Here is a 9,079-nt window from a genome sequence, read left to right as displayed (position 1 = left end):
GCTCTTTCACTTTTTTCCCTGTTGTTAAGCAGAAGGTGCCCCCCTCCTTTTGCAGCGAGAGTGTGAAGTGTTTGTGTCACTGCTTGTTCTTTGAAGCTGCGCTTAGGAGCAAAATTCGGAAGTGAAGATGGTAAGGTGGTGTTAGCCAGAGTGACTGTCAAGGGAGGTCATCCCAAGACCAAGAATATGCAGGAAATAAGTGCCCGGATCTTTTGTTGCCGTGCAGTGATGCTTTACTGTGACTTTTGCAGGCTGGATGGCAAGTTTGTGGAACTGTTGCAGACAGTGCTGTGTTCATCCAAGTGCCCGGAGCAGATTCAGGTGTTATGTGCTGCCATCCTGAGAGAGATGTCACCTTGCAATGATCTGATCCTCTCCTGTGATGAGATTCAAGATACAAAGCTCTTGAGCCTGGTATCTTCTGTCCTTTTGGCTCAGGTAAATGACCTGTCAAGTCAGAAATCTTCCCTTGTCAATAAGGATTTGCTTTCAGATTGTTCCCTGTTTGCTCAGCTCAAGGAGAGTGAAAATCAATTGAAAGTATTTAGGAAGAAGCAAAAGCATTTCCGTATTCGTTTAAGGAACCTAATTATTCAGCTTTATTTGGAAAAAAAGGGCAACTTTGTGTTTAGTACTTGGTAGCACAGACTGCTTAAAATTGTGATGTATAGAGGGCCTCAGGCAGGCTTATAACTAACTGGCAGCGAAAAAGAACACTTTAGTGCTAGCTGCTGTAATAGGCTGCTTGAACCTGTGAACAAGAGATGTGAGAGTGAATTTATTGCTACTATTTTCTTTTTACATTACTGGCTTTCATGTTCACATGTGAAAAAATATGCATAGAGTCTATAAAACATGCAGGGTTGTAAATGTGGATGGCACTTCAAAGGTCTAGATTCTCTATGGAGAAGAAAACACAAGGACCTTCCTGTTTTGAGTGCTGCGTGCGCTCACTACCCTCTGGGGAGTAGGTTGGAAACTTTCTTCTTCTACTTCTTCTTTTACTATTATTGTGCCTATTAAAGATAAAATATTTTTCTAAAGTATTTTTGTTAGATTGCAACTAAAAACTGTGAAGAGCTCTTAATCAATTTTTAATGTTGCTAAACTTGCTATATTTTAGCCATTTCAGTATCATGTCTCTCACGTGGGGTGCAGTGAGCAGCAGCTTCACTCATTAAAGTAGCCACACTTCTGCAGAGCATTTGAAAACATCTTAAAATCTGCACATTTCCCTTTGTCACTGTTTTGGGTGGAAATCATCCTCCTCCCTGCCCCACTTGGCTCTGTAAAGCTGATGTTCTTTTTGTAAAGCCTTTGGCTTTCCAGAAAACACAACCTCTGGTGTTGTGTTAGGAGCTGGAAATCTTTTATTGGTTTGTGTTCAGTCCGATTTTCCTCTGAGAGCGAGATGTATCAGCAGCACACTTAAGCAGCGCCATCATTTGCAGTGGGCTGCAGCAATGTATCTGTGGGAGGAGCGTGGTGTCTCTTCCATTTTCGTTTCACTGCGCAGATCTCTACCCCCGAACCTTAAACTTCCTCGTCTGTGTGTTCCTTTGGTAGATGTATTCATATTTGTTCAGGAGAGAAGCACAGAAGTTAGCCCTGCTCATGGGTGAGATTCTCCCATGAAATTCCTCACTGGAAGCTAGCCTCCCGTTTCCTAATTCCTTGTGGTGATCTGGTACAAATCTGACTACTAGATTCATGTTTGCCATTGGTATTGATGCCTGATGGAAGAGTCTGTGTGGCGTTGATCTCTAGCAGTAGTAGATTATCTGCCTAACTTTGCCTTTGCTTTATTTTTAAGGGAAATAAGAAGGCTGAAGTGTCTGCGGTGGGGCAGCGTATTGTAAAAATCCTTGAAAGAAGACTGCCTGAGGGTCAGAGTGCTCGGTACCTTCTTCCTGTCCTGTCAAATGTCATCAGTCTCTCACCAGAATCTCTAACTGAAGGTAAGTATATAGGAAAGCCTGAGATTGCCACCTGGCTGTGATCTGTATAGTCATCAGAAAGGTCTCTGAAGGCTTCGCATTCCAGGCTTAAAACAGTGAAGAGTTGCCTTCTGATCAAGAATTTGTTTCTGACAGTTTTCCCTGAGGTTTGCTTATGTCAGAGAAGCTTTAGGGGAATCACTGGGCCAGGCTGTATGGGCTGGCTGAGCAGGCAGAGTTATCTGCCTTAGCTTTTGTGTGTTCTCTGTAAGGGCTTTGATGCTTTTGTCTGCAGAGCTGAAGCCAGCCACAGCCTTGAATAGATCTGACAGTATTTGTGCACCTTTCTAATAGCAGCTGTGGATGGAGACAAAGGAACAAGAACCTCTTGACTGATCTGGCACCAGAAGTCCTTGGTTTCATCACTCACTTCTTGAATTTTTGTCTGAGAAAACAGGCAAAACAATAACGAGACTGACCCAGTGTCTAGGAGTGAGAAAAGCTCTGAAATCAGTGAGAGCAATCCTAGACTCTGAAGTGGCAGGAGAAGGAGTGCAGGGCATGCTCTGTGGGATACCAGTTTATTTACCAATTGCTGGATCAGAGATAGAGTGCTCTAGGCTGGAGGAAAAGCAGAGCAATTAGGGGGTACCAGGGCTATGTAGCAGAGGCTGCTTCTCTGCCTGATCTAACAATGACCCTGTGGCTTTCCTTGTACAGAGCAGGTCAATGTAGTCAGTAAGAAGATGGCCGACTGGCTGAGGTATGCAAGTACTCAGCAAGGAGTCGCTCAGTCCTCTGGAGGCTTCTTCTCCAACTCCAGAACTAGACAGGTAAGTGCTGAGTTGCCGTGGTCATCTCACAGGGACATTTGTTTGGCAGTTACCTGCTGTTTTGGGATCCCAGAATCAGTTTCTTTTGGGATCCCAGAATCAGTTTCTTTTGGGAAATGGTAATGTAGGCCAGTTTTTGTGGGATAAGTGTTCCAGACACGTAGTAAAGCAAAGTAGAGGGGGTTATAGCTCCAAGATTTAGGAGTTCTGCTGTAGAGGCAGAGCTTTGATCCTTGACTTAGTTTTGAGGGGAGATTTTATAGTGACCATGTATGTCAGAGTAAAAGCTGATTGCAAACGAGACCTGTGTCAGAGAGAAAGGGAATGTTTGGAGTGTTTCAGATGGGGAAAAGGATCCAACACAGCTGGCTTTTCTCTTTCTGGATATCCCTGGGCATCTGACCTGCTGCATGTTTTCTTGCAGCCTGCTCCTGTCACAGAGGTGGATGGTGCCATTGCCACAGACTTCTTCACAGTGCTCTCAGTGGGTCAGTACTACACACAGGACCAGTGGCTCAACGTCCAGGCCTTCTCCATGCTGCGAAATTGGCTGCTGTGCTATGGGGGCAAGGGGTTGAAGACCACGAATTCGGGTACGAACTGAAGGGCTGCAGGCCAACAGGGGTTGCACACCCAAGGGGAGGGTGTGCTCTGAGGTGATTAGATAGCTGCACCAGCAAGTGGCAGGAATATGGGCCAGAGTTCAGAGCTCTTGGACTAGTAGGAGCAGGGAAAATTTGGAAAGGAATACCAAAAAACCTCCTGACTGATCCTTACTGGCCTTTCCGTGAGGAATTATTTATTCAGTGAGTCTCCTGGTTTAAGGCAAAATGCTATGAGCCCCTAAGAAGAAAGGCCTGGATGGCAGGAGACAGCATCTCCTTTGTGTTCTTGTAACATTCCCTTCCCCAGCCTCCTGTGCACCTGGGGACAGACAGCTCCCTTGCTATTCCGGGGCAGTTCTGTGGGTTATATTGCCCATGGCATGAGCTGATACGTGGTAACCTTTATTGCGTAGATGACAAACCAGGAATGGACAGGTCTGTTATGTCTGTGGTCTCAACTACGCCCACACCTAGTCGCCTGCTTCATCCTAAGGAGCGTCTGCGGGAGAAAGCCTTCGAGTACTGCCAGCGGCTTATTGAGCAGAGCAATCGCCGTGAGTCTTGCCATGAACCCTCCTCAGAGTTCTCTTGGTAGTGTCCTTGAAAATGTTCCTGGTTCACTGCCTTTTTGGGCTGGGATCTCACTTGCTAGAGTCTGCAATCGGGCCCTAGGGGTGGGACCTGTTGTAGCTGTTGGTGGAAGTCACTGACCAGCCCTGAGCTCAGGTATTGGGGAGGGATTTGGAGGCAATGGCCATGTTCTGCCTCCTACCCTTGACTTGCAGGTGGGGCTGTGGAACTTGGTTATCACTAGCCTAGAATCAGGATCAGTATGTGTTCCCACCTGTCCTGAAATCCATGGTAGTGCTCAAAGTGACAGGCTAATGTTCCTGTTTGGACTCAAAGTTTAACTTAGACTCCTTTCTCTGGCAGGACCCCTGAAGAAAGATGATGGAGACCTGCAGAAAGCTGTAAGTACGCAGAGGTAGGGCTGAAGCTCTGGGAGTTGTGGCTTCCCTGACCTCTGATCTAGTTCTCTGCTCTCCTGCAGTGTCTCATAGAGGCAGTAACAATCATGGACATCATCTGCAAACAGGACTCCTCCTACGTGTATCGCGCAGCCTCCTTCCTGAAAATCCTGCACAGCAGAATCTGTGGGGATGCCACTTATGCCAGGGCACTACTTCCCATTGCCCAGTTCTTCCTGAACCACAGTAAGTCAACAGCAATCACCCCCTCTTCGATGATCTAGTCTTGTGTACCCCTGCCATGGGCTTTTGTCCTGGCAGTTTGCTGGCTGCCCAGGTTGGTAATTGAGCCTTCGCTGTACTCTGGGATGGATGCTTCCTCTCCAGGAGACCCAGAAGCTGGAGTGTCCTGTGCTCTTCAGAAAAACATAACCCAGATTTAACTTACCCCCTGGAGCCCTTGTTGGCAGGGTTTTTGGGTGGGCTATGCTCAGTAACGTGCTGTGTTGTTCCAGGTAAAATGGCAGCTGGGGACTCCGATGCAATCTACAGACACTTATTCGCTGATATCCCAGCTCAGCATTTCCACAACCCATCACTGGCCTTCGAATTTGTCCAGTTCTGCAAAGACAATAGCCAGCTCTTCACTGAGACCTCCAGCATATTCAGACAGAGCTTCCCAAATCTTTTCAAGGTACAGTTTCCTGCAGGAGCACGGGAGAGAGCCTACTGCACGTTCCTCTCTGTACCCCAGAATGTTCCATCTGCATGCCAGAGCTTCCCATGTGCCTTCATGGCAGTGCTGGGCAGAGCACAGGCCGAAAGGACTGTTAACAAAAGCAAGTGTGAGTTTGAAGGGGCAAGAGGGTTCTGGGAGTGTTTAGCACTGCCGGTAGAGGAGAGTCTGCATTAGCGTTCCTGCCTGTGGGTTGTGAAGTGCAGTGAACGCAGTTAGGACACAGCATTTTGTGTTTGGAAACCTTTAATAACTTGCAAATTCCCAGCCACTGAACCAGCTAAGTGTGTTGAGCTTCCAACAGCCTCCCAGGTTTTGACCACACCCTCAGATTTCCCTGATTTTGCTTTTCAGAAGGGACTTTCCCTTCCCCATCTCTTTTGGTCACGGTGTGAGAATCATCTGTGTGGTCAAGTAGCTGGGATAGTGCTGCAGTTTATGCTTGTTCCTTGCAGTTCCTGGCGTGGAACAGCCCACCCCTTATCTCTGAGTTTGTGGACCTTCTCCCTTTTCTGCTGGATGCAGGCACAGCCATTGAGATCTTCCATTTGCTGCTTGACCTGCCCTGTTTGACAGCAGCTTTGGACATCCAGCTGAGGTAACGCTACCTTCCCTTCCTCTTGCTTGCTAATGAAGGTCTTGGCGTTGACGATAGCCTAGTACGTGCTTCTCTGATCCTCAGCTGCCTTCTGGCTGCTGCTGTTGCAGAACAAGAGGTATCTGCTACAGTCAGGTTAACACAAAGCTGCACATAGGTCAGCCCATATTTCCTGGTAATGTGCTGTGCATGGGAAGAGAAGGTAACTGGCTCTTACACTTCAGTACTGGACTGTCTCTGAGGCTCAGGGAGCTTTTGTCATTCCTCTCTCCCTATTCATCTCCCAAACAGTAGTCATGTGCTGGAGCATCTGCCATGAGCCACCACCTCAGCACAAAGGTGTGGGCTACGTGGTCTTCCCTCCCTGCTCTTACTTCTCTTTTCTGGCTTTGGTCTGGAGACATACAGAGGTTTCTTCCTGAGGTCATTAGGAACTGTGAGTCTCCAGGAAGGTGGGACAGGACTGGGACTGGCTCTCACTGATGTACCTCTCTCTTCCTTGTCTTCCCTGGCATTAGCGGCTCTTTTTGGAGCGCTGAGAAAAGGGAGTCATCCTGTCGCCAAGGTGTTAGTGGGCTTCGATGTCTGAGGGGGACAGGATGCCATTTTCCTCTTTTTCAGGAGTGATACAGAAGCAATTCTGGAACTATTGCTGAGCCTGAGAGGTCTGGGCTCACAATTTTCTGTCACCCTGGTTCTCTGGCTTCCAGGGAGCCTTTATTAGACCAACTTGCTGTCCTCATTTCAGTGGAAAGGGAGTTACTGTATAGTTCAGGATTCCAGTCATGCCCTGACATCTCATAACTCAGCGTGTTCTCTGTGTTCCTCCTGCTAGGTCAACTGCTCTTCCTACCTCGGAGAAGGCTCCCAGCGACCCAGCGGTGAAGCCGACCACCTGTCTGGAAGCCTTTCGACATCCCCTCTACAAGAGCATGTTCCAGTATCTCCTCCGTGCCAAGTCTGCTCCCGAGGAGACTGCAGAGAGGTAAGAAGCTGCTGTAGGAGACTCCCCTACGGGTTTGGTTCAACTCTCGGAGGCAGCACTGGTATTGCTGGGAGAGGCATAGCTGCTCTAGGCTGGGATGAGGTGGATTTGATCTTCCCCGCGTTAGCTTTGCCAAGCACTCAAAGGCCTTGTTGGTGGAGTAGGGAAGGGCAGCCAGAAGAGTAGCTGGGAACAAGCCTTCAACAGTATTTTTTCTGTTGCCCACAGGTTGATTCCACTTCGGCAGCTGCTGGGATCCCTGGCCAACAGCCCAAGGGTTGTGCAGTGTGCAGAGACTGTCCCTGTCTTACTGGAACTCTTTTTCAAGGTGGTGGCAGAGGTAGGCCCTCATGGGAGAGTTTGGCTTAACAGTTGTGCTGTGAAGAATCTCTTGTTATGTGAAGAGCAGCTGTAGAAGCAAAATTGTTAAGATGCTGCAGTGGGATGCATGAGGGGAGGGTGGAATGGGCTAACGCTGGCATAAACCAGCCCTGAGCTGGCTACTTCATCCGGAGAAGCAGAAAAGCTCGACGGTGAAGTGTTCTCACACTTCTCTCAACTAGCTGTAAAGGAGATGGGTGAGAGCAGAATGGGTGCCTGATACCTGCTTTGAGCACTGCTCCCCACCTGCTAGCTCAGACTGTTTCTGTCTTACCTGGCTGGTTAGTTTAGTTTTTGACTGCTGGAAGTCACTGGTATTGCTGAAACACGGGCTGGTTCTTAGTTTGCAGATGGGCCCCTGATAAACCAGCTGGTGGTGCTGCTGCTGCAGAGGAGTGACCAGCTCTATGAGATCCCAGCATTTAAAGATGAAGTGTACAGGTGAGAGGGGACAGGAGGCCCAGCCGAGCTCCCAGGCCTTCCACTGGCAGCACCCTGGCAGCCCCGGGTAGCCCAGGAGCCTCTTCAGTTGGGGCCCAGTCCTTGCTGTGACATATCTTAGGAGGGTGCAGACTGGGGATTTCGGCCTTGCTGGAAACATCCGGAGTGTGCAGCCGCTGTGCCAGGGGCTGAGTACTGCCAGCACCTCCTCAGTCTGGTGGTGACCACCTTGCCTGTGGTCTGAGTTCTGTCCATCTCTTCCCTCCAGCGTGCTGAGCTCGCAGCTGGTGATGCTTTGCAAGTTGCGACCTGCGGTCGTTGTGGAATTGTCCACAGAGATTCTGGAATTCTCAGGAACAGTCAGCAATATCCAGAACAAGGAAGCCCTCTTTACCAACCTGGTAAGTAGAGCCTGCCTTCTTCTGCCACAAGTTGGTCCAACTGCAGTGCAATCTGTTGGTCACCTTCCCTTCTCTCCTCTGTCCTAGCATTATCTAATCTGATTTGCTATTCCCTAAAAATCATTTGATTCCCTTTCCTTCTGCTTGCCCTATGCACATCTGCCTTTGCCTCAGGTCTGGGCTATTGGAGAGTACATGTCTGTGTCCTACGACAAGCGCTGCACCGTGGAGCAGATCACCCGGTTCTTTGAGACTCTAGAGCCCGTGCTCTTTGAAATCACCCAGCTCCGACCAGTGGCCAGCACCCCCGGCTACGTGCCCCGTGCCATCAGTGCCCTCATGGCCACCTTGACCAAGCTGGCAGCTCGCAGCCAGGACTTGATCCCCAGGTGAAGAGGGGTGGGGCGAAGGGCAAAGGGCAGATCCTGTGGGTCCATACTCAGATGGTTGCTAGTGTGAAATAATCAAGCCTGGCAGCTGATGGAACCTGAATGTGAGACAGGACTGAGGAAGCAAGCTGTGGAGGAGCGCGGTTTGGAGAAGTGGGATTCATCTGCTGACTAACACTGTGCCTCAGGAGGAGGGCGTGGGTAGCATCTGGTGTTCACCTACAACAGAATCTTTTGGAGTATGCAGGCTCAAGTAGTGACATTGCTGAGCACAAGGGTCCTGCCAGCTGATGTCCATGTCCTTCTCTCCTGCAGAGTGTCCATGTTCCTGTCCAAGATGAAGACATTTGTGCAGAGCCCAGCTGTCACCTCCGTTTACTGCGAGGAGGACCTTGAGGAGATCCTTATCCGGGCAACTGAGCTCATGAACCTACTGAAAATGCCAAGTGTGGCTCAGTTTGTGTTCACACCGCCTGTAGACATGGCCGCTACGCGGTTTCAGAGAGAGGCGAATGACACCCTCCCTTTTGCCCTGAGGATGGTCACCCGCCTTCTTGAACCGACTCCTAGCTTCATGCCAGGGTGAGGGCATGAGGTTTCTGAGAGGCTCTGGCCCCCACTGTAACTCGTCGGACACTGCTGATGCTCAAGGCTGAGGCCCTGCTCTGAACTGGGAATGAGGAACAAATGATGTTGAGTGAAACAGAAAACAGGAATAAGTAGAGCTGAGGCTGTTGTTCTGCTCTGAGGCTCTTTGTGTTTCTGTCTCCTAGCGCCTGGTGCTTTTCTGCCTCCTGAGCGTGTC

The 9,079-nt window shown here is 49.4% G+C and overlaps 1 protein-coding gene across 1 annotated transcript; it reads left to right on the top strand.

The window, feature by feature from the left end:
• The first annotated feature begins 258 nt into the window (after positions 1-258).
• Positions 259-8,860, top strand: AP5Z1 (adaptor-related protein complex 5, zeta 1 subunit). Its single transcript, XM_009875895.1, has 15 exons — positions 259-438; positions 1,814-1,958; positions 2,658-2,770; positions 3,195-3,363; positions 3,789-3,929; positions 4,309-4,346; positions 4,427-4,589; positions 4,859-5,037; positions 5,535-5,677; positions 6,513-6,662; positions 6,891-7,002; positions 7,387-7,484; positions 7,753-7,885; positions 8,060-8,274; positions 8,590-8,860. Exons 1-15 carry the CDS (start codon positions 349-351, stop codon positions 8,858-8,860), a joined length of 2,160 nt encoding a protein of 719 aa, XP_009874197.1. The 5' UTR covers positions 259-348.
• Positions 8,861-9,079: the final 219 nt, after the last annotated feature.

Source organism: Apaloderma vittatum, unplaced genomic scaffold (genome assembly GCF_000703405.1).
Source record: "Apaloderma vittatum isolate BGI_N311 unplaced genomic scaffold, ASM70340v1 scaffold7149, whole genome shotgun sequence".
Classification (NCBI taxonomy): domain Eukaryota; kingdom Metazoa; phylum Chordata; class Aves; order Trogoniformes; family Trogonidae; genus Apaloderma; species Apaloderma vittatum.
Note: the sequence above shows the minus strand (reverse complement) of the source record. Positions and strands in the feature narration are given on the sequence as shown.

Bases quoted from the DNA above. Each gene is read 5' to 3' on its own strand.
- AP5Z1 (XM_009875895.1), top strand. From the start codon at position 349: ATGTCACCTTGCAATGATCTGATCCTCTCCTGTGATGAGATTCAAGAT. The intron at 4,590-4,858 runs GTAAGTCAACAG...GTGTTGTTCCAG, and splicing joins CCAGTTCTTCCTGAACCACA to GTAAAATGGCAGCTGGGGAC. The intron at 8,275-8,589 runs GTGAAGAGGGGT...TCTCTCCTGCAG, and splicing joins AGCCAGGACTTGATCCCCAG to AGTGTCCATGTTCCTGTCCA.